At 40.8% G+C, this 24506-nt stretch overlaps 2 protein-coding genes across 5 annotated transcripts in view; one reads left to right on the forward strand and one right to left on the reverse strand.

Moving 5' to 3' along the window:
* Positions 1–16796, forward strand: part of MAPRE2 (microtubule associated protein RP/EB family member 2) — a 97412-nt gene extending 80616 nt beyond the window's left edge. For all 4 annotated transcript variants that reach the window (XM_053973228.1, XM_053973211.1, XM_053973220.1 and 1 more), the window contains 3 exons: positions 4912–5051; positions 9459–9617; positions 14666–16796. In XM_053973228.1, the coding sequence (XP_053829203.1) occupies positions 4912–5051; positions 9459–9617; positions 14666–14737 (371 nt within the window). In that variant the 3' untranslated portion in view covers positions 14738–16796. The remainder of the gene's footprint in view (positions 1–4911; positions 5052–9458; positions 9618–14665) is intronic.
* A 3947-nt stretch (positions 16797–20743) lies between these two features.
* LOC128804892 (ethanolaminephosphotransferase 1-like) overlaps positions 20744–24506 on the reverse strand; it is a 53245-nt gene continuing 49482 nt past the window's right edge. The window contains exons 9-10 of the mRNA XM_053973199.1: positions 22246–22428; positions 20744–21123 (exon numbers count right to left, since the gene is read on the reverse strand). Of these exons, the coding sequence (XP_053829174.1) occupies positions 21058–21123; positions 22246–22428 (249 nt within the window). The 3' untranslated portion in view covers positions 20744–21057. The remainder of the gene's footprint in view (positions 21124–22245; positions 22429–24506) is intronic.

The following is a 24506-nucleotide window of genomic DNA, read 5'->3' on the forward strand; positions in this document are numbered from 1 at the left end:
CTGGTGTAGCTACAACAATAAGAGTGTGTGAATATTAATTAATCTACTGTTCTTGCTCTCTTGGTTTAGGCGGGTGGAGAGTTTTTCTTTAGCTTGTGAAGAAATTACTGTGGCCTCTTGTTGGGTTGGGTTTTTCATCTGTGGTATGAGTCAGGAATATTCATTTTATGAAGTCCTTTAATTTGACTAAAATAGACTGTGAGCGATTCCCAAATTCCACTGAAGCAGTAGTTGTGTGGGCTCAGCCAAATCTTGTGCTTGCTCAGGGCTTCCATTGCTTTCCACACTCTCCTTATGCACGTCCACACTGTATTCATGCACGTGTTTTCTTGAAATTTTGCATAAATATTTAACAGCATACTAATTACTCATATAGCTTTAAGGAAGATTTCTCTCTAAACGCTAAGTAGGTCTCTTGTTACAAGACTGTGCCTGTGATGTACAGAGAACAGGAATTTGCAATACAGCTTTTTTGTACCCAAAGCTGCACAGCGCCAACATCCACTGTTTCATGTTGCAGAAGTTTGCATCTGCTTGTAGAACTTAGGTATTTAGCAAAAAGAATAGTGAAGCTGAAACTGTGTGGGACACATTTAATTATGGGGGTTTTTTTACAAAAAAAAACTAGTAATTGTTTCTGGAGTACCACAGATGGAAACCTCTAATGCATTTCAAAGCTGGCTCATCTTAATTCAGTACAAGAACAGAATAATTTGTCTTTCAGTTGTGAATTTACTTTTCTCATCTTCTGCTAGTGTTATGTGGGCAGGTACAAAAAGTTATCCAGGTGCTAATTGAAACAGCTGCAATACTGTTTACAAAAAAAAATCTAATTGGAATCCTACACTGACCTAAAATCAGAGCATGCTGTCACAGAAGTTCTCACAGAGCAGTGGAGGTGGGAAGACACCTCTGAGATCATCCTGTCAAACAGTTCTGCTGAAAGCAGGGTCACCTTGAGCTGATTGCCCAGAACCATATCCAGTCACATTTTGAGTATCTCCAAGGCTGGAAATCCCTTAACCTCTCTGGACAATTTGTTCCAGTATTTGATAATTCTCAGAGTGGAGTTTTTTCTTATGTTTAAATGGAATTTCTTGTGTTTCATTTTGTGCCCATTGCCTCCCATCCTTTGGGGATCACTGAAAGGAGCCTGTTTCCTTCCTTCTTTGCACCTTCTCTTGAGGTATAGATAAGATCCCACTTGAAGCCTCTCTTCTCCAGGCTGAACAGACATAGCTTTCTGACTTGGCTTGTATGTGAGGCACTCCATTCCCTTAGTCTTTGTGGCTCATTGTTGGACTCTCCAGTTGATCCATGTCTGTCCCATCCTGGGGAGCCCTGAACTGAACCGAGCATTGCTCATGTGCCTCGCCAGTGCTGACTAGAGGGGGAGAATCCCCTCCCTCAGCCTGCTGATGATGCTCTTCCCAGTGCAGCCCAGGAGGCTGCTGGCCTTCCTTGCTGGAAGGGTGCTCTGCTGGCTCATGCTCAGCTCGGTGCCCACCAGGACCCCAAAATCCTTTTCTGCCACAGTGCTTTCCAGTCTTTTGGCTGCCAGCATGTTTTGGGGCATGGGGATGTTCCTTTCCAGGGAAGGGCCCTGCGTTTCTTTTTGAACATCAGTAAGCTTGAAGAGGAATTAATAATGGCAAGCAGTTATGTTGCAAATTACAATACAATTTTCTCGCTGATCAGGGAAAATAGATGATTGTTGGATACTTTTTACCTAAAATACCTGTATAAAATTTTGTGCTTTCTCAGAATGTGAAAATGGGTCATTTATAAATATTTTCATGGAAGAAATGATGTTGGAAAGAATTTAAACTGCTTAGGTTATGTAGTCCCTCTGAGCCGTGCATTAGGAGTTATTCCATTATTGCACTAATTGACTGCAAAACCATTGCTCAACACCAAGTCATTAAGTCTATCAAGATCTTTTGTCTCTGTTCAGATATCTGGCTGTTTCAAGTACTTTGCATTACTCTACCGGCCAGCATCCTTTAATTGTGTTATGAAATTAGGCTTCTGCTGGAATGGAAGCTTACTTCTGGGCTGATTATAAAACTGATGCCTTAGAATAAATGTGCAGTAAAGCTTTTTTTTTTTTTTTTTTTTTTTTTTTTTTACTTCCAGGGAATTTTAAATTAGAAATCCCTAAGCATTCTCTGTTGCTATTAAGCTCTATCCAGCTGTCGCTGATACCTCCTAGTAACTAGTTAGCTGGTTTTTATCTGTGTTACTGAAATTGGAATATTGTGGTCATTTAAGAGCTGATCCTGAGCAGTGGAGCAAAAGTTGATTTCTTTTGATTTGTCTGGACTTTATAAAGCTTAGTGGCACTTTGCTGTAGAAATTCAAAGGGCTTTGTTGTTTTCAAAGGAGGGCAGAATATGATGCCACATATCAGTGCTGCAGGCACTGAGGATGAGGCTTGCTCAGCACACTCTGGGAGGGCACCTCAGCTGCAAATTAGAGAGAATACCTGGGGATCAAATGTTTGTGCCTGCTCTTTCCTTAGCGCTCTCTGTACCAACTTTAAAGCATTTACTTTTCAATTGATACCCTGAGCCTGCATCTTGTAGTTGTAGAATACAATAAGAAGTAAATGTTGCTGCTCTGGTCATTAAATAACTTGAGAGCCAGCTAGAATGCTAGAGTCAAAGTGATTTTATTTCATGTTCGCGTTCTTATTGTGTATTTTGACACTTGTTTACTTCTGTTTATCTGCTAATCCAAATGAAAATTATTTTCCTGGCTTTGAGAACATTTCAGCAATCCTGCTCTGAAGCAACTGATTTTTACTTAGTTATAATATGGGCTGAACCTAGAAAGCATTGAAGGCAGAAATGCTAAAGTTGAGGCAATTTAATAAAGAAAAATAGCAGCAAAAGATCTTGGCATTTTTAATGTTTTTCAACAAATTATTTATTCTTTGCTGATCTGAGTATGATGTGAAAGCCTGTGTACTATATCTGAAATATGCTAGAGAAGAGTTTGTGTATGCAACAGACATGGAAGCTATTGGACTCACCAGTTTCTAAAAGAAACAAAACCAAAACTAAAAACACCAAACAAAAGGGGAAAAAATCCACAACAAAACGACAAAAAAACTCTCACCAGAACGCTTTTTTTCCCCCTTATCTGTCTTATATTAAAGAGCATAGAAAAGGAGGATGGCTGTCTTGCACAGAAATGTTTACACATGCTAACTGAATTATCAAGTTTGTTTGTGTTCTGTTGGCTTTAGGTGACCCAGTTAATACAGAGTTATCCATAGGAGTGGGAGGAGATGCTTGCTACAGAGGGAGGCCTGTGACTAGATCAGGAAAGCTTAAGCTTGATTAAATAACCCATTGGTGCTCTCCTTTCCCATCACTTTCCAACCCCTCCAATGAACCACTGTCACAGTTCTAGGTCAGTGAGCCTCTGTGAGCTCCACAGTCTGGGCATATGGACAGCCCCACAGGCTGCCTCCTTGCAGTTTCTTCCTAGTAATGGCACTTTTTTAATACGCTGGTTTTACAAAGAATTGCTTTATTAAAGCATTGTCTGACACTGGGGATACATTGTGGAAATGACAACTTAGAACAATTTGTGGTGTGCCATAAATTAAGCAATCCTATGGGAGGAGCAGCTGGCGAGGTGTGGGGTAGAAGGTGGCTGCTGAGAAAGCCTGAGCAAAATTCCTCTGGAAGTGCTGAACAGCAAGCTCAGAGCTCAGCTGGGAGCTGGGTGCCTGCTGGATTCAGGCTGTCTCCTGCGTGGCTCAGGCTTCAGAACTGACAGCATTTGATGGTGGAGGATGGCGTGGAGCCTGTCAGCACGTTTGGACAACTGCGTTTTGCTCGCTGTAGGAATCAGTGATGAACATGGGTGCTGCCGAGCAGGACCTCTGATTCATGTGCCTGCTTAATAAATCAAAGAGGCCAGAGAGAGGCTGGGTTTCTGTTTTGTCTTCTTAAGCAAACCAGTATCAGATGTCCATCCAGTGCATCTCAAATTTATTCCTTGTTGGAGGGAATAAGGAAAAGGCTGAGTCAGAGTGCAGTGCTTGTGGGAGCTGAGGCAGGGGGAGAGCTGTGAGCCAGGCACTCGTGTTTGGGCTGAGTGACTGTAAGGAACAGCCAGCATCAAGAGATGAAAGATGGAGAGGCAGAGCAAGGCATGAGGAGCTGGCTGGGAGGTTCCTGTGAAGGCACTGCAAACCCTTTCACAAAACTGCTGCTCTGCTTGGGCATTTATGTGCCAAGTCATCGTGGAAAAAGAGTATCTGTATGCACTCATTACTTGCCATTTTTGCTGGTGAAGATGTTGCTCCATATTCTGGCAGCTTCGCAGCACAAGTAATTTAAAAATAAATAGGAAAACCTAAGGATATCAAAACACATCTTCTGCTCACTGTGGCCAACTGTGAGTTCACCAATGGGTTTAATTCCGCTCTGTCTGAGTTTCAATGCCCTTTTCTCGGGGTGGTTTACATTTGACAATGAAAAAAAGCACAGAGACAGTTTAGCTGACTTTATTTCAGCACTGTCTTTCTCCAGGGAAATTGAGGATAACTATGTATGTTAAGTAATAGGCTGGGGGAACGCTCTCTTAACAGCATATTTTTTTTCTGAGCTGAAAGCTGCTCAGATCTAAGGGAACTTTTGATTCCTGGTGTGATGTTGTTTATTTTGGTTTTAGAGTTGCCTCACTCTCAGTAGCAAACTCAGATTGGTAGGAAATAGGGTTTTTCCTTTCCTAAGGCATAACAGCAGTGGAATTTCCTCTACTGTCACCTTGAAGTAAGAGAGAGGGTGGATGGCTGTAAAATCAATTCTTGTGTTTCAGTACCAGGTTAATAGGAATGCATTTATTACAGAGATCAATCTTGTTTAATGTTTACTTATTTACTGTGTTTTTCAGGTGCTGCTAAATCCAGTCCAGCTTCTAAACCAGGATCAACACCTTCTCGCCCATCTTCAGCAAAAAAAGCTACACCGAGCAGCTCGGCATCCAAATCAGATAAAGATTTGGAAACTCAAGTCATACAGCTCAGTGAACAGGTAAATTTGCTTTAGGCACAAAAGTAGATGCATTCACTGTCACAAGCAGGCATGAAATCTAATATTGTCTTCTGATGAATGATGCTCTTCAGAATTATGAAGGGACAAAAAGTGGAAATAGTTCAGCTGGAAAGAAATAAATTTTTTTAAAAAAGAGATTTATTGTGAAAAATAATGTCTGGCAGAGATGACTGATTTTTGCCAGTGTTTTTTAATTATGATCTTAGGAGTGACAGGTAAGTCTTGCTGACGCATGATAATTTTATTAGATGTTGAAATATATCTTTTATTTCACCTGGATAGGAAAAATCCAAATAGTGTCTTTGCTCTTGTGTATTACTAATTTGAAATAAATAATTTAATGTGCCACTGTGGAGAAAATTAGCCTGTTTGTCATACCAAGGTGTTAAGAGATTTGCAGTTAAAGTGAGACTCGATCATTGTGCTCTGCTTTCTGGAAGGAAGGTGTTAAATAAGTTAACACACCATTTTCATTTGAAAAAGTGATCTACCTTTCTGAGAATACTTAGTTATAAATAATGTTTTGTGATATCATTTGAAAGGTCCAGAATTTCTGTAATGTTAGGAATGTAAGGGCTTCATTTTTGTTTATGCTCTGGAGCATTACACCATTCTCTCATTTCTGAACTACAGGAGTGTCTGCTTTGGACAAGAATAAATACCTGCATCTGCCTAAAGACTGTGCTGTCAGAATGGTGTAAATGCCACTATATGAGGCCTGATCCCTGTATTTGTCCTTGGTGAGGGAAAATGGAAAGGAAAAAACTCATCTTTTAGGGTTCCTGGCAGCTGCATTCAGGAAGCAGTCATTATTTTGGATCAAGTATAATTTTCTGCAGTTAAGGGCATTTCAGTTTCAGACTTTCATTGATCTGAACAGCAATGATTTCAGTTTGCTGGGGCATGGTTTGCATGTTTTTGATGAGTTGTACACTGAAAGGTGGTGGATGGTTAGCTGCATCCCAGACATGGCATTCTGTAGATTCAGGGTATTGTTCTGAGCAGCAGAGAGCACAACAGGGTCCACCAGCTTCCCAAATGGGCTCTAGATTGTTGCTGTAACAGAAAAGTTTTTAAATGTTGCACAAGGAATGGATGTATATATTTTTTCATGGAATCCTTTCTTTAATCAATGTCGAGCAGAGTTCAAGTGTCAGCTTAATGCAACTTAAACCACAACATTTGTACTCAGAAGTCAGAATGTGTTTCCTTCAGGAGGAAGACTTGTTTGGCATCTGAGCAACATAGAAACATTTGATCTTTACTGAAGTAGACAGTCACTATCATATCCACTGCTAACATATTCCTAGCACGTTCCATGTGTGAAAACCTTAAGCTTTACATACAAATAACCCTGAAGCAAAACTGATGATTTCCCCCATCACAGAAGAGAAGAAGAAATTTTGAGGATATGAAAAACTGATTCCTTAATAGCTAGTTTTTAAGAGACATCATCTAGCTAGAATGGTTTTTCTTAATGCTGACAGCATTTGGTATCTCATTTCCCACTAATGGATACTTGTAAACCATGGCCATATTACATGAGCCAAAAAAGCTATGCTGCAAGCAGCTCTGAGCCAGGTTTTCCTGACCCCCAGTGTGAATATGCTGCAAGAGCCAAATTGCCTGTTTTTTACTGCTCTGCAGCAGTTGTGGAGATGAAGGCAGCAGTCACCGTTACCGTGTTTCTGTGTTGATTATAAGTGCTGAATTGTGTCTTGGATATCAGAGTCCTATGTGGCTCTAATAGTTTTTTCATTCTTTTCATGGATAGCAGCTGAGGGAGATGGAAACATCTGAACTTCCATGCAATATGTAGCAGAAAAGTTTAATTAGTGGGGTTGTCTGTACACTTTGTTTTACCATAGTGTAGCTTAATGAGCTATTTTTAATAATTGTCCCTAACATTTGCCAGTTAATGGCTCCCTATAATCTCAAAGTTTCTCTTAAAATCGTCTTCAAACTGTGCCAGTAAATTAAACTCCAAAATTAAATTCTAAGGAGTGTCACTCTGCACTGGAACTTGATTACCCATATCACTGAAATGACTCTCTCCCAAAGTGTGTCTGAGTGCAGCTGAAGTGACAACACAAACCAGGGGCTATTGCATACAGAGAAGAGACTTTCACTTATGGAGAATGGTCCCAGGAACTATTATCTGTGTGCTGATACACATGTAGTTTCTGCAAACAGCATCATTGTGGCTTTTTGTCTACAGCTGGGCCTAATCTGCATCCTGGCTCTGCAGCCCTGTGAGTATTCATGTACCACTAAGTGCCACTGGAGACAAGACCATTCAGTAGGAACTGCTGCCTTTGCACCATTAACTGGGTTGCAGAGGAGTACCTTTGGTCCAGAAATAGAGCATGGGAGGTGATGTGAGCTGTTCCTCAAGTGTCAGCCTTTTGGCACGCTTATGGAAGGAAAAAGTAGGATGCAGATGTGCAAAGTATCTGAAGAAATATGGATTCACGTGGCACAGACAGGTAGCTGGAACTGAAGGAAAGCATATCTAGTTTGGTTATAACAATGTTTACTATATACAGTAGTTAATTAAGTCCGTGCATATGTTTATATAGTTTAAGGGTTTTGTTTCTTTAAACAGCATGAATGTGAGAGAATAAAAACAGAAGAATGTCTTCACAGTAAATAGGTCAGAAGGGGAGATAGTCTCAGCTATTAGCTGCCAGTTTTTCAGCTGAAGTTCATTATTTTCCCAAGCTCTAGCAAGCACAGAGCAAGCGATCTGGAAGCAGTTACATTCTTATTCTGGCTGGATTCAGGCGTTGCTCTCAAGCAATATGCTGTGGCAGTTCCAGAAAGGAACATCCTAAGTATGAGGTCTTCATCTCTAGACCAGAATATTGTAGAATCTTGTTTCATTTTGCTATTCCTACTTCTGTAAAAAAAATAGTTAATTTTAAGATGACTGGTCATTATATCCATAATGGATTCAAACTGTCAAGGAAGACTTGAGTGTCACACTTAGACAGCTGGTCAGAAATTAATTAGTGCATAAATTAGATGACCTGAGATCCTGCTCTGATAACGGGTCAGTTCTGCTGCTTGGTGCCTTTGAGAATGCAAAGGTCAGAAGAAGGCATCCCTAGCTAAACAGTAATGGAAAAACAAACTGAAAGGATTTAGTAGGCTATCAAAGCATTGTTTGAACTCTGCTGGTATTTTTACTAGTGAAGAAAATAAATTAACTTGCAGTAGGACTGGCAACACAGAAGTTTCTATTAAATCGTATCAGTTCACTGAAATGTAGTCTGATATGATTTAATTTATTTAGCATGTTTTATTTAGAAATTCATTTGTATAATTGCAGGCTTTAAAATGTGAATGTTAATTTGGCTATAGTTGGATGTGATTGTGGTCAGTGTGTTTACTGTAGAAAGCTTTATCTGTGATTATTTCTGTTGGTTTTTACGCTGCTATTCTCTGCATTTCCGAGCCGCTTAGATGTTATCCTGATTACATATACCCCATTAGATAGAAGTTTATATGTTATGCTCCCACAAAACCTTTCTTTTTAAGATATATATGTATAAAAATATATTGCAGCATCTGTTGTGATTTATACAAAGCCTGATCATTAACAGCTACATTGCCCATGAATTATTTGCAGCAGTCCTAGAGGTGAAATTGAGGCTGACAGTGTAGCTTGAAGACTCTTGTGAACAAGGTTGCACGGAGAAAAACACTTGGCATTTGAGAGAATTTGTTGGTAGAAACAGCACATCAGTCAGAGCAGGTAGCTCATGGTGCACCCAGTCATGGCAGCAGAGTGCTGAAAAAGAGTTTTGTAAAATGTGGTAAGTGAGGAGGCAGAACAGTAGAGGTGGAAAACCAGCATAGCAATAGCATATTTTTAACTAGAGGACCTTTTAATTTCCTAACTAAATTACATTTTAGTACATTTTAGGACTATTTCTGTCCTCTGCTAGTTAAATGTATTTTTAGGCAAGGAGATATTGTAGGTTTCCCAACAACTACACATTTGTCCAGGCAAAATAATGCAAGTACTGAGCTGCAGGTTTTATGAGTTACCACTACGTGACATTTCTGGCAGCCCTGTTAGGAGACATGGCTTAGGTAGCCCTGATTTCTGCACTGCTGCTTTGAGCTTCAGTTTTTAAAGAGTGCTGAGAAAATTGACCTTTAAGGATCAAGGTTAAGATGTCTGCAGGGGGAGTAGTGGTGGAGCCTGAATCTCTGTGGAGTAAGGTTTGGTTTAGCACTGCAGAAAGAAAACTGAACTTCATTTCAAGCTATAAAATGAAATATGTATTTAAGATTGTTCTGCTTACAAAATTTTAGATTGTGCTCTTTTGTCTGTAGTGCACCTCAAAACTGATGCATCATGTCTTGGTTTATATGCAGGTACATTCATTAAAACTTGCACTTGAAGGCGTGGAGAAGGAAAGGGATTTCTACTTTGGCAAATTAAGGGAGATTGAACTTCTCTGCCAAGAGCATGGGGGAGAGAATAATGACCTTGTCAATCGGCTAATGGAAGTCCTTTATGCTTCAGATGAACACGTAAGTTGAAGCTAAATGGTTTTTATTTTAACAAAAAAAGCTTAATTGCATAGAATTTTATTGGTGTAGTATTGGGTCATATCCCATATTTAGAACTGCAGAACTGTAGCAGCTAGGATTCCTGTGACTCCTGCCCCAAAAGGAGGTTTGCATTTACAATTGCAAACAACAGACTTTTCAGCTTGAGGGGAGGATTCAGGTTTGTTGCTTTTCACTGCTTCAGTGTAGGTTTTGTATTTTGGGTTTGCTGAGCTTTATCTAAAAGGGGAGGGTCTGTGTCACAATTTTAAATTGATTTCATATGGTTCTGAGCCTTAGTTTTGTTTTTTTCATCTCCCCCTATGTGCATGAAGTCTTTTACTCATGTTCTTTAATGAGTTGAAAATCACAAAAATTTTGGCAGAGGTGCTGTTCGCTGTCTACAGCTGTAAGCCTTCTCTGGCCCATGCAGCAGTTTTGGAAGATGTATGGTGCAGGTTGCCAAATACATAATTATATCTACAAAGATAATGCTCTTTAACATTTTTTATCCTGTTGCTATAGGCAGAATTCTTCCTTGTGCAAATCAAATAATCCTCTATTAGCAAAATTTCAGAAGTGCATTGTCTGCAAGATTAAGCAAGAATCTCATTGTATCTTAGATTTAATGGTGTAGACACTGAACAAAGCAAGAAGCTGCAAAGGGTGCTGGTTAAATTCCTCAGAGACATTCAGGGATAATGATTCAGTGGAGATTTAGCTGAACTACTCCCATTCATGTTAACCAAATCCCTGTATGGATTGTACTGACAATTGACCCTTCAGACACCAGCGGAGGAAGGCTTTGGCTCCAGAGTGTACAAGCGTCAACTTAATCCCTTGGCAGCACTGTGGTCCCATAGGTTGTTCTTACATCTGCTCCCAGAAAGCTGTTGCAGCAGCAGTCAGCTGACTTAGTTTAATATCAAAACTAGTGCTGAAGGAGCTACTAATTCAACATACTTTTTCTAAAAGAGGCTAATGTAGGGCCTAAATGTTTGAAAGTCGGGTGCAAGAGAACAAGTTTGAAGCTAACAGGTGCCACTGCTCAGATAAGAAGTGACAAGGGAAAGAGGATTTGTTCAGCAGTGCAGAGTGAGTGCTAGAGAGGAAAAGGAGGAGGAAACCATTATTTTCATAGGAATAAACAATAAGACAAATTTGCCAGGCATGTGATAACAGGGTAAAAGTGTTACATATATATAGTGGTCAGAGAAAATGTCTTCTGGATTCAAGAGCAGTGATTTATTTATAAAGCAAAGCCAGAAAAATCCCTCTTCACCCCATACCCCTACCACATCTATCTGTCTGTTGGCTTAAATAGCAGAGTGGTTCCCCACCAAGGAATGCATTTGTTTCTTTTCCTTCTGCAGTTTTCCTTACTGGCAGAACACATTACAAAATGTTCTACTTCAGTCTGTTTCCCAGTGTTTTTTATCTGCTTCTTCCCCCCAGTCCTTTCTCTGTTGAAATCATCATCCATGCCTGCATGTGAACTACATACAACTGTGCTTTCATCTAAAATGTGGTTACTGTTGGAGACTGGGTGTGTCACTGCAGCAGGAGAGCACTGCTCCTCCAGAGAGGAATACAGAGACCATTCCTCACACCATTTTTTTTGCTCCTTTCCATGGGAGATTTGATCTCCACAGCTTAACCTTGCTGAGGAGTGACTTGCTGAGGTGACCCAAATGCCTTAGCACTAAACCAAAGACTGTAGTTTAGTGCTGGTTCAGATCCTGCCTACTTTTTGGTTTTGGACTTCACTCTCTTATTGCCCTGCTTTGCCCTTCAGATCTGGGTTTTTTTTTTCTCTCTCCCTTTGTAATGAATTTGTCCCAAGTTAAATTCCTTATCTTGCAGTATTTTGCAGGTTAGTCCCTTGGTAATAGCAGTTTGGCTTTCCTAGTCAAGCCAAGAGGCTGTTAGGTGAATTGTGTACAGAATGATTGAAAATGCAAGTATAGAGTTCAGTCCCTCAAATAATCATTCCCCAGATGTTTGAATATTGTAGTATTGCATTGAAGAGATTTTGATCAGGTTCATGTCTTGGGGTAGGGAATGAGGTAATTATTTTTCTCAGAATTTCAGTTAATAGTGTAGTTTCAGTCATGTCACCTCCTAAACTTCTGTTTTGCTTAACTCAGTAAGAACTAATTTTTTAAGACTGAACAAGCTTTCTTTTTTTCTTTTTTTCTTTTTTCTTTTTTCTTTTTTCTTTTTTCTTTTTTCTTTTTTCTTTTTTCTTTTTTCTTTTTTCTTTTTTCTTTTTTTTTTCTTTTTTTCTTTTTTCTTTTTTCTTTTTTCTTTTTTCTTTTTTCTTTTTCCTTTTTTCTTTTTCCTTTTATATTTACTTTTTTTGCTTGATTTTTGAGCTTGAGCAGCACAAATATCAATCCAGTTGGTTCCTTCTCTTTAGAGCCTTCATTTTCTTTTCCCTGTTATGATTCTGCTTAAACTTTATCATTATGTCTCTGCTTAAGCAAGAGGAATTGCATATCTTCTACTGTCATGTCTGATCAGTCTGTAGACCTTTGTACTTTTTAATTATGAATTGGTCATTTGTAATCCTACTCCTTCATCAAAAACATCAAAGTTGCCAGAGAACAGTGCTCAAAGGCTACATTTGAGTGGTGGAGAGACAAGGCGCCTACTTTTCGAGCTCTCAGTGTGTAAAGCACTTGGTCACGTAGAAGAGCTCTTGCTTTCCTGCACAGGCTGTTGTGGTTCAGTTCATGTAGAAGCTGGGTTGGGTATCTCAGTTGCTTTGCTCAGTTTCCCAGAGCAATTGCTCAAAATGCAGCTGGTTTGGTAACTTTCTGCTCTAGCAGCTTCTATATCTGCTGCTACTTTTGGAAAAGGCCCCCACCTTCCCCAACACTTTCATAGTCTTAAGTCTTCAGTCTGCAGGCACATCTGAATAGTTTGAAGCAGATGGATCTAAGGGTCAAAAGAGACCATCTCTCAACACGGGAGACAGAGATGACCATGGTCATGTGGCTCAAGCCAGAAGTAAATGCTCTAAATAGATCTTCCACTACTTTCCTTATTAGGGGATGCTGTTCAATGAGATTCCACAGTCTCAAAGTAATTGGACTCTTATGGTTCCCATTTCATGTATTTATACAAGCTGTACATACTCAAAAACATGTCCCAAGTCTCAGAACAACTTCTAAGGTGGTTACATCATAAGATTCACTATTTCCATTAAAGAGAAACCTGGCAAAATAGGGGCCACCACTCCTCTTCAGAGCTGTGGAGTAGATTCCACTCCCTGTGCTTAGAGGCTTTTCCTATTGTATGGATGAGAGGAAAGCACATACATGACCCAGAAAGTCTGCACAAGTGGGCTTTCTAACAGTGCATCCCATCAAGTCATCACACACAGGGCCTGTGGAGCATGTGCATTCCAGAACAGGTCACCTCAGCACAGAAGGAGGGTCAGGACAGATGGGGTTAAGGCAACATCACTCACTGCAGCTAAAGAAGCTTCAGTTTTCTCACCCTGCAGGGCAGGGTCATGTTCTCCCAGCTGTCAGCTCCTCCCTGTGAACCTCCTGTTCTCTGCACATCCTGAACCTTTGCAGCCCATCACAGGAGCTGCAGTTTTTAGGTACTGCTGACAAAGCTGTTTTGACATGATGTATCTACTGTATGTAATAATGGCATCATTTCCCCCAAAGGGCCAAAAGGTGCTTAACTTCAGCTGCCCTGACTGATGTATGACTTCTACCTGAAAATGGCACCTGAGTGCCATTGAAAACTTGCTTTCAATTGAAATTGGGCTGTTTCTGTATGTGCTAAATGGATGACTCTTCCCATTGTATCAGCAAATGTTAGGAACCTTATTCCACTTTAGCTCTTTAGATAAATATTTTATTGCCAGAAGGGAATTAGTTGCTTTCATAAGCTGCTCTGGACTGTTGTGGGGAAACTAACATGATGGCCTTCCTTTTCTTTTGATTTTTGCGTCATATTTGAAAACTTAGCAGTAGCAATTTGTTAAAGTTTGTTGTTCAACCCACTTGCATCTAACAAAAGTTAGGAAGCCAGGCGAGTTCTGCAGAGGTAGCCCACTGGGGATGCTGGATTTTGAATGGCAGCTCAGTGTCCTGGAAAAGTGTTTTCCTTTGGAGCTGCCTACAGCAGAGCAGTACTAATGCAGGGCAGAGCATACACGAGAAGGATCTCTTCACTGAACCGTGCTGTGGAAAGATGGAAAGCACTTGAGAGGAAAGCTGTAAATGCAGCTGTGCTTAATGGCAGTCCAGAAGGGATGCTCTAAAAGTCAGCCAGACTTTTTGAGCTCAGATAACATTGAGGTCAACTCAGGATAGTAGGCCTGTTGCCTGTAATTTGAAAGTTGTTCAGAACTGGTGTCACCTGCAGTGAGGATACAGCCTTTCCTTGTGTTAGGGATTCATCTTCCAGTGGGAATGTATATTCAGAGAGACAGCTTTGGATAATGCTGAGCATAAAAACAATGGGAAGTGATTACTTAGTAATTAGTGATTACTTAGTAATTAGTGCTTTTTACAGTAGCTCTATAAGTCAGTGAATATGGGGCTCTTCGCCCCAGCCTCCCCAAGAAAATGTGTTTGCAAGTCTATGGGAGTTGGCATGGGTGTATTATTTTGGGAAAGTAATATGCCTGACCTCAAAAAGGAGGCTGTGTTGAATTTTTCAGGCAGGTGATAGTAAAAGTGTCTTGTCCATTTAGTGATCTAAACCTTGAGAGAAGATTGTGTGAAAACTATGGTGGACAGGTTCAGAAAACCTTGGACAAGCTGAAAATGGGAGGACATCAGGATGGCATACCACTATCTAATTATTCAGTACTGCATATGCCTCAATTAGAAGTAAAGAAAGTACATTTTAATGTAATACTTGCTTTCCTCAGGCAACAGCTCATTTTGTATTTCCTTGCATGAAAATTGTTAAGTTTTATGCTAAAGTGAGCACCATGGGGTAAGATTACATGAGGAATGCTTTCTGCTGAAGAGTGTTTTGGGATCTTTTTCTCCCTACAGGAGAGCCACACAGATGAGCATGAAGGTGAAGAGCAAGTCCATGAACAGCCCCAGCAGCAGGATGAGTACTGACTCACGCAGCATCTCTGACAATTTTCGTTTTGTGTGAGAACTTTCTTCTGGAGAATGGAACATGTGCGGCCTCAAACTTGAAATCAGTTCACTCCCAGTCTGCCATTAACATTTATGTACCATAGTGAGTGCCAGCCAACCACTGCATTCTGTACCAATACTTTGCCAAGATGCATTTGCAGGCGTCTTCTTTCAGTGTATCTTCCCAAGAGGTTGTAGGGCTACATCACCTACTATACATCACTGCAACGTCACCACTTGGCTGCTTGAGATTTGTTCTGATCTTTAAAAATATATATATTTATTTTTTTTTTCTTTTTCGTCTTAAGTATGATACACTTGTAACTTGTTCTAACATATTTATATTGGCATTTTGTGTGGCAAGGAGTTCTGTACCACTAGCTGTGTCTCTCACTTTGTGGTGCTTTTGCATTTTCTAGTACATCTGCCTTGGGGCATCAATTTGGCCAAACAGTCAAAATAAAGGGATACAGTGGATGTCATACTCAAGCCATAATGATGAGGTTGTGTTGTGGAGGAAAACGCTTGTGTTGCTCACATTTATTCCTTTCCTGCCTTCACAAATGGAAGGCAGAGCATCTGTTTCACTGGGAGATTTAAACCCCTCTGTTAGAAAGCTGCATGGTATGTTTTTTGGCTGATTTCTGGAGGAGCAGACATCCACTTAAGCTTTTTGAAAACCCTCCCAGTTTCCTACCTAGTCAATAGACATTTCCCAGCTTTTCTTCCTTTCTGAGGAATCCAGTCCCAACCTCCAGCTGCACCTCTACCTCCGCAGAGCTCAGTACTGAGGGAGGAGAGAAATCTCCTTGACACAAGTGTAGCTGCAGGACACAGTCTGTACCATCATCCTTGGCTTCCTACTTCTCAGAAAAGGACAAAGTAGGCCAGCCATTTCTTTCCACTTTCCTTCCCCCTTCCACTGCCCCAGCCATACAAGTCTAGAAGACAGAAATTTTGTCACTAGTGCAAAGTATGGGGGAAAACAGCAACAGCACCGGCCCTGAACCGTACCCCAAACTCCCCTGTAAGTGGATGGTGGACACTTCACAAGTTTAAGGCTGCTTCTAAAGCATGGAGAAGCAGTGAGGAGTCCTCTTGGAGACAGGGCACACATTAGAAGGGGACCATCTGACTGAGGGCACTGAGCTGGTTCTGCTCTTGGCTGACCTTCCTCCTTCAAAGCCAGTGTGGTGCAGAACCACGTGTGCACTGGAGATGTCTGCAGTGGGAGTATTCCCTTCCAGTGTGGTCCCGTGCCCCTGTTCTAAATGATGGTATTTTGTAAAGAGAGGTATGAAGTATAAAAAGCATTCCTTGTTCCTCTCCTACCACTGCACATTGTAGTCTCTCTGGTTATTTAATGCCTGGTATTCACTCACTTCATTTTCTGAGTTCTGGTTTGTTGTGCTGATTTAGCAGGTATGTGGAAGTCCCATCCCAATTGGAATTCACTGAAAAACTCCACAGCCTATTGAACAGCTAAATCATTTTAGGTGCTCATAGGCTTCTAAAGCGTTAGGTTCCCAGCTTATACTTCCATAGAAAGGTTTCCAATATATCAGCCCTCAGGCACACACACATGCACATGCAGTTTTCCATTCCTAATCAATCTTCTGCAGCTAAGTGGCTCTTAGTTAAATGTGAGAACCCTGCTGTTGTATTACACCACCAACAATATATAAAATGCTGTTGAGCACCAGAACAGGTATTTCCAGTTCCTTGATCCTCCCCCTGCACAGCAGAAGAGTTTCTGGACCCTGCAGGCTGAAGTTTTTCCGGCCCTGCACCCAGTATTGACCTCACATCCTACCCAGTGATAAAATCAAAGTACTGCAACCTGCAGGCCAGCGCTTTCCTCTCCCGTTTCAATTGGTTACAAATAAGGTCTGGTTTATAAAATAGTGTTTTTTCCAAAATAACTATTTCCAAGAATCACCACAAATGGGGGAATTGTCATTTTTGTTGTATTTGTGTTTATTAGAACATATGTACTTATTACAATTGTCATTGTAATAAACAGTAGTTCTTCATAATACTGTTGAAGAGCAGTTACTAATTTTTTTCCAGACTCCAGAATGTCCTTTAACCTTTATGGGATCTCTGAATGGGGCAAGGAGTTTGGGATCAGGCTATAAACTTAATTTCATCAGCACGTCTCTGCTTACTGGAGTTCATCCTTCTGCCACTACTTGAGCAGGTACATGGAGAGCACTTCAAGGGAAAACATTTTTCTGGAGGTGCAAATGGTTGGGGTTGCTGAGCTCCCCAGACAGTTCATAGCCAGGCTGTTGTGCCTCTCTTCTTTTCTCTCTTTTGAAGCACATATGGAAAAAAAAAATTTAAAAGCTGAACTTCGTTTCCTGAAAATTCCTTGCATCCTGTTTCTGGTCTGAGGACCATAGCCCTCTCACTGCTTGTATCAAGGGGGGAGTGACTGATGTAGGGAGCCAGGGCAGTGCAATTCTTTGGGGGCACCAGAAATGTGGCTGTGCTGAGGGGAGAGCAGTGTTCTGAAAGGGGAAAGAGTTGTCCTTCCCCCCCACCCCCTGTGAGTAACCCATTCTTCTGTTATGGTTTTAATATGCATTTGTAATTACCTTTACTAAATAGCACACCATAAAGCTTTGGTTATATATTAAATGTAAACTGAAAGGAATGTAAACATATGTATTGTTAATTATAAATAGATAAGTAATGGCATAATAGATACAAAAAAGTCTTATTCAGATGTATCAGTCATTTTACATTATCCACAAACTGTCGCATGATAGAGTAGATTTTTGTCTGAATATGTGAATAACTTGACTTGCGTTTATCTTTTTACATATTTAATAAAAAAATATATGTTAAAATCTGTCTAGCTCTAGAGACTATTCGGAACATTCTAAAATAATAATTTTCTGGGTTAAATACATATTTTTGATTCATCAGGGGCTGCATATGGGAGCAGGAAGAAAAAGGCAGCTGCTTTAAAAACCCAGAAGTTCACTTACCCTGTGTGTGTGTGGATAGCATCTGTTTTCCCAAGAGCTCAGCAACTGTATTCCCTTTTATAAATCAAAGCAGAAAATGCATGTATGTATGTGCATGTAAACAGCACATTTTTCTTTATGGTAAATGCTTTCAGATTTTGGAGTGCTGACTCCCTTGGGTATCAGTCCAAAGCAAAACTGGCAGCAGCCAGGAGGCAAAGAGAGCACTACAGAAAGGTACCAAAGCTCCCAGTGGGCTTCCTCGCAGTGGCCAGGTATTCAGGGATGAATCTTCAATGCAGTACCTAAAAGTTGCCTAGATTTTAGATTAAAGTATGAGGTTTTGTTGGGAGAGAAGGGGGAAATTCATTGTAGTTCTCACAGCTCTGGTCTTTTGTAGCTGCTCAAGCACAAGAGTTCCGAGCCTTGGATCAGGTCTCTTTTCCTCTGTGTTGAAGTGACCCTGTTGTGAGCCACCAGCCTGCACCCCTCTGCTCCAGGTATCCCTGGGCCTCTGACAAAGTGGGGGAGGACGAAGCAGGGACCAGAGGAGCCCATTTCCAGCCCAGGCATTCAAACCTGGGAGAGCAACTCTTGTTTAGTTGCTTTTCATAAGACCAGGGGGAAGGCATGTCCTTGGACTAGTGCAAATGCTCTAAAGCATAAAAAAAAAAATTATAAATTTTCCAGTTCAGATAGTTGAAAACTTTCTGCCATAATGTGACCAACAAAATAGACTGTTATGTCATCTACATACCTGACTGCAAAATAAATCTGTGACCGTACAGCCCTATGAACAAAAGCATTTTTCTTCCTATTCATTGAACCACTTGTCATCTACAACAGCTAATAATTCAATATATACACCATGCAATACATGATCTCTTTTACACTTGTCTTTATACAGATTGTAGTGACAAAATTGCTTTAAAGAGGAAAAACGAAGTTATTTGCCATGTTTTCATATACAAGGTGAAAAAACTGGCCAGAGATTAATGTCCTTTAAAAGTGACACTCAATTTCTCTTTAGAAAGGTACAAGTGCAGGCAGGGTATGGTAGTTCAAGTTTTATAATTTCATTTAATGAATATTTCAAAATACTCCATTCCAGTGCATCAAATTGCACTGCTTCTGTGACCCTTATTTCCAGCTGTTTCCTAAGTGCAAGACAGATGGAAAAAGGAAGCCTGTCCACAGAGTTTCTCCTGTATGACCACATTCAATTTTAAGTTATTTTTGTTTATTGTATCCCAGTTCTTTTCTCATCAGAGTTTCCTCAGTGCTTGTGATGGAAAGGTGAAATACAAACTGCCTTTATAAAGCAGGTGAGACTTCTGTGGCAGTGTATCAGGTATCGGATGTAGTATTTCACCTCATCAGATGTTGAGACTGCAGGGTGCTTGCAGCAACATCAAACTCATCACTCCCCTTCAAATACAGTCAGAACGACCTTTTTTGGCAAACCTCGTCATATAAAGAGATTTCAGACTTACTCCAGGGGAGTCCTTGGGCAGTTAGGGAGCACCTCTGTGGACACCCCATGTTCTCTGGGCATCACACAGGGTAAAGGCATGGCTGCCACCCCGGTGGGGAGGAAGCCTGGGAGGTGCCTCCTGTGCTGGACCACAGTGGTGCTGAAGGGCATCCTCCCTTCCCTGCCCAGCTCTTGGCAAAACCTCTGACTCAGCATTACAGCATGACCTGTCTCCTCTGCCTGACTCACACCTGGAGCTGCTTGAACTGTGACTCATCTGATGTTTGTTTGGGGGGTGGGATGCTCCATGTGCTTGTTTGGTAGGCGGAACATGGATTCTTTCAAGCCTGAAGGAACTGCTTTGTGAACAGGGGAAGTGGATGTGCAGGCTTGTCCCCTGGTGCCTGTGGTAAGGGCTGCCTGGGGAAATCAGCCCTGCTGGTGTTGTGGTAGGGCAACTGCTGTAAGAGGTGTTACCAGCTTAAGCTGAAGCTGCTCATACAACTTGCCAGTTGTAATTTTAATAGGAGCTGCAGATGTAAGGGTAAGTTAACAGGGGGCAAAAATGATCAGGCTAGTGATAAACCCACAGAAACAGTCTAAGAACTGAAAAATATGAACTTCAGACTCAGCTCAGCAGCTCAAAAACTGCACTTCCACCTGGCTTCTGGCAAGTGAGATGCTTAAGTAGTTAATAAATGTGCCAGGCTGTCAATCACATCCCTCTGTGCTTACCTTGGGGAAGTGGACAGATTTAATTAGTGCTCAAGGCCACAAAGGCCCTCTGGCTAGGGCAGCATATGAAAAGACATGAAACTCAAATTCTTACTCCCTCCTCCAAGGCACACAGAAAAACCACCTGTATTATAGATGAAGGGAGCAGTTTACATCTGCATGCAAACATGTAATGTTTAAAAAAAAGAAAAAAATCTTGTTTCTCTTTCCTATGGCATTTTCTAAAACCACAAGAATTTGCTTCAAGCACACAGGCAAATAATGACTTGTTTAGCATTTTGCACTGGTAGATGATGTTGGACTGAAACTAGTTTTGAAGAGAAATAGGCAAATCTTCAAAGGTTTGCTGGCCAAATTTATTTTCAGCTGTTTACCTCTGTAGGCTATATTGTTTGTTGCTACTGAAATATAAACAATGTGCTTGTTACTGCCTAGAAAATAAATAGAAGGGCCAGCTGCTGCTGTATTAAGCCTGCATTTCTGACAGGTCAGCTGAGACTCATCTTAATGCTGAAAATGGGGAAAAAACTGTACATTTCAAAAACACTTTACTGTACCCATAGCTTTCTGAGCTCATTCTCTTTCCTTCACACATTCATATGAGGTGAGGAAAAGACTGAATGTGCATAAGCCTTTCAGGAGGTTGTGTGGAAGAAATGAGTTGTGAGAAAATAAATATGGCAAATGTAGCAGGCACAGATGTGTGAGTGGGAAGGATGTACAGGGAGGGTTGGCATTGCTGGGGTCCCACTGGTGACTAGGCTGGGCAAAACCAGTGCTGGTTATAAACCACCAAAGATCTTGTGTAATCCAACATGGATTTATCCAGGACTTTGGACACAGTGGTAAGGAGGAGGAAGACAAAAGAGAGGTGAGCAACAAGGCTTGGTGAAAAGAATAACATCAACAGAACAATTCGGTAAAGTTCTCTGCTGGACAGGCATCTTCCTCTGAGATGAAGCATCTGGCTGCATAGCTCATTGTTGCAGTGGTTCAGATATCTGTACTATTCTATTCTTTGGTTATTTTAATCAGATTCATTCCAACTGTTTATCACATCAGAAGAGCTGCAAATCTCCATGTCAAATGTTACAGTCTGATCATAGTGCAGGTGTTCACTCTTGGACGCGTTTCTTCAGGGAAAAGATGTAAATGTTCAAGTGCTCGCTCAGCTGCCTACCCTAAAGAGAAATCACAGAGATTAGCAGCCTGTTTTGTATGTGCTTCACAATTCACTGCCTTTCCTCTCCCAGTAAGAGGGGGAGGACTCAGCCACAGTCCTCACATATCTGGGGATCCCTGAGTACACAGGGATCTGTAAGTATTCAAACAAGAGAGCTGTTTTCCTTACATTCCTCTTACAACACACTGCTGGGAAGTTAAATGGCTACAGACCGGATTCACAGGTGACATAAGCTGTGATGGAGCTGGGCCCCTCAGTCAGTTGTGAATTTTGACCAGGTATTTCCATTCTGACCCCCACCAACAGGCCCATGTCAATCAATGCTCGGGTAGACTCTACTGTGCCACCAGTGTCTGCTGACAAAAGGCTGCTTTCAAAGAAAAATCCTTACATCCCATTGCTGTGGCTTAAACAAAAGAATGCTGACCAGCTCCCTCTGAAATGAGGGAGACCTTTGCCATGCAAGGTGTTTTATCTAAAAGCTAAAGCCTTTAAAACAGTTGCTAAAGGATCATTTGACAATTTAGAAAAGTGGGTATCAAAAAAGTAAAACTCAATTTAAGCAGTAGTTCAGATGACAATGACAAGACTGAGATGTAGCAGACAAAAATGTGCTGGTAAGATTGAATGAACTGGAAAACTATTCATGTCACCAGCTTGAGACATGCTAGCAGAGGGCCAAGAAAAAAATTGGGACAGCTATTTTGCCTGCAGATTCAAACCAAAGTTGACCTTATTTTATTATTTCTATTTATGTCACTTTGCATTTTACCTTCCTATTTTTTCAGTCAAGTGACCTTAGGAAGAAGAAAGGCAAAAGAAGAGAGGTTGATGCATTCATGCCTCATGGGTCGACTGCTACGTAAAACCAGTCCATAAATATTCTGATTCTGATGGGTTTAAAGCCGAGACCAGCTGGCTACATTGGAATAATTCATGTCACTGAAGTTGCTGCACATGCAAAAAGGCATTGCCTGCAATAAACCTATTTCTATTTTTTTTTTTAACTTTAGACTACATAAAACAACACACAGGACTAAAAAAAAACACCCAAAACACAAACATTCCGACTCCTAGACAATGCCCCAAGCAGAAGCTGTTTCCAGACCCCTCTGCTCACCACGCAGATGCCATAGTGCACATGGGCAGCCGTGACCAGGGTGGTGAACACGCCGAGAACCGCTTCTTCCATGCGGCCCAGCAGCCCGGAGATGGCCGCGTACACCACCAGCGCCAGCGGGAACAGGAACCAGTGGAACAGCTCCGGCTGGGTGCTGCTCATCTGGCAGATGATCACCTTGCACTGTCGGAGCAAAAGGGGCCAGGTGAGAAGCACTGGGCCAGCCCCGAGGGTCTAAGGAAAAGTATTTCCATTTTCTCTATGGGTTGCTTTGGGTAAGGGGGAAACAAGGCTGCAGTTCAAAATGGGGCTTGTTTCTGGTGAGAAGGCTGCTGTAGGTACACCTTGGTGCCTCACTGGCTCCTAGAGGACATTACTACAACTTAAAATACACCCTTTCCTGGACACAGTGTTTTGATACACTTGATAAGCAGAAGCACATTCTCACAACAGGGGAATTTGTTTGCCATCTTATGTTTTCACAGGGGCTCATAAAGTTGTGATCTCAAATCAAATGTGCCACCATCTAATTAATCACTGGCAGAGTGTGCTGGTATTTTAAACATGCAGCCTGACAGAAATATCTTCTGGTTCATTGTATAGAAGGGAGGGAAGTCAATATACGACATTTTTCACATCCTGTTTCTCTTTTCTAGCACTCCTTTATGTACTAAAATACCAATTTCTTGGCTCAATCATGGCAGTGGGCTCCCTGGAGATGCAGCTGGGGGCCCAGAGAAAGGAATCCCACTCAGAATGGTGGAAAAAATGAATATATGGTGCATGGTTTAACTGAAGGCAATTAGCTTAATTCTACTGAGTTCTGGAAACATAATGAGACTAATTCACTTGAAATTCAGTATTTTAAAAGCAATTAAGCACACCAAAGTGTTTTGTCTGGTTTAGGCTCCTTAAGAAATGTGTCTCATATATATCATTCCCATTACAAAAAAGAAAAGGAATTTAGGCACATCTGAAATATTTTATTGATTTAAGTTTCAGTCAAAATTGAAATGTGGTTAAAAATAGATTTTATGTATCCTGAAAACAGCAGAAGAATGAAAAACTCATTCCCTGTGTAGTGCCTGAAATCTTATGACAGCAGCAGTAGGAGTCTGACCATAGGAAAGAAATACTGGCTTTACTGCCTGTGCTGTGGAAGCTGAAGAATGCAAAAATAAACCATGAAAAAATAATTAACTTTGAATAGTAGAATAAGTAAGCCTTTGTACCTAATGTTAATATTTTCACTTATGTTCTCAGTATTGATTGTGAATTTTTTAAATAACACTGGTTTTATGAGTCCTTTGGGAATCATTCTAGAGGGTAACATAAATTACTAAAGCAATCTATAAGCTATAATTTTTCTGCCTGCATAACTGAACCTGACCATAGGTTGGATTTCACATTGTTATACTTACATATTTGGTTGACCAAATACATGGCCAAAGGCGTGAGAAGTTCCAGATACTGGAACTGGGATGGCAGGTAGAAAACCATGGTCTGCAGTTTGTGGTCTGCAGAACAGGTAATGGAAACTCAATGTGTCAGGCTATCGTGGAGAAGAAAAGTATTGCCATGACAAGCCTTCCTCTGATGCTGGAGGAAACATGACTAAGGAACCAGAAGAGGTGAAAAGAAATGCAAGCTTGATTTTGAACTCTAGAATGTTACAAATTCCAACTAATACCCATACATTTTTAATGCTTGCTTTTAAAATGTTGACATTTTCAACTATCACACATACATTTTTAATTCTCACGAGCCTCCAACACTGCAATGTATGTTTTGGGGAAAAAACAAACAAAGCCGGAAGAATATGTATTGCACTCAGTCTCTGATAAACCGCAGCCTGTAAAGAAAGGTCTGGTTTGCCTTACTATTTTTCTTCTGCAAGCATCCTGCCACAATCACTCTTGGTTGGTGAAGATGTATGTAGAGAATGTGCCATCTGCCAAACTCTGAAAGCATTTTCCCTACTGGCATGAAGCAATTGTATTTCTCATTTTGGAATCCCCACTATTCTCTTAAGAAAAAGGGGTAGATTAGGTAATGAATAATGCATACAATAAAACGCATCTAAAAATCAAATAATTTTTGTGAGATTAAGTCCTTAAGATGGAACTGTTTGATTTGCGACCTTCAGAAATATACATTTATAGGATACCTCTAACACACATCACAGTTATAGCCTTTTTTCCATTCCTGAATTCAGATTTCTAAAGGGGTTATGCTTTCTCTTTTAAAACCTCACATTGTTG

This window comes from Vidua macroura, chromosome 1, assembly GCF_024509145.1.
Source record: "Vidua macroura isolate BioBank_ID:100142 chromosome 1, ASM2450914v1, whole genome shotgun sequence".
Taxonomy (NCBI): Eukaryota; Metazoa; Chordata; class Aves; order Passeriformes; family Viduidae; genus Vidua; species Vidua macroura.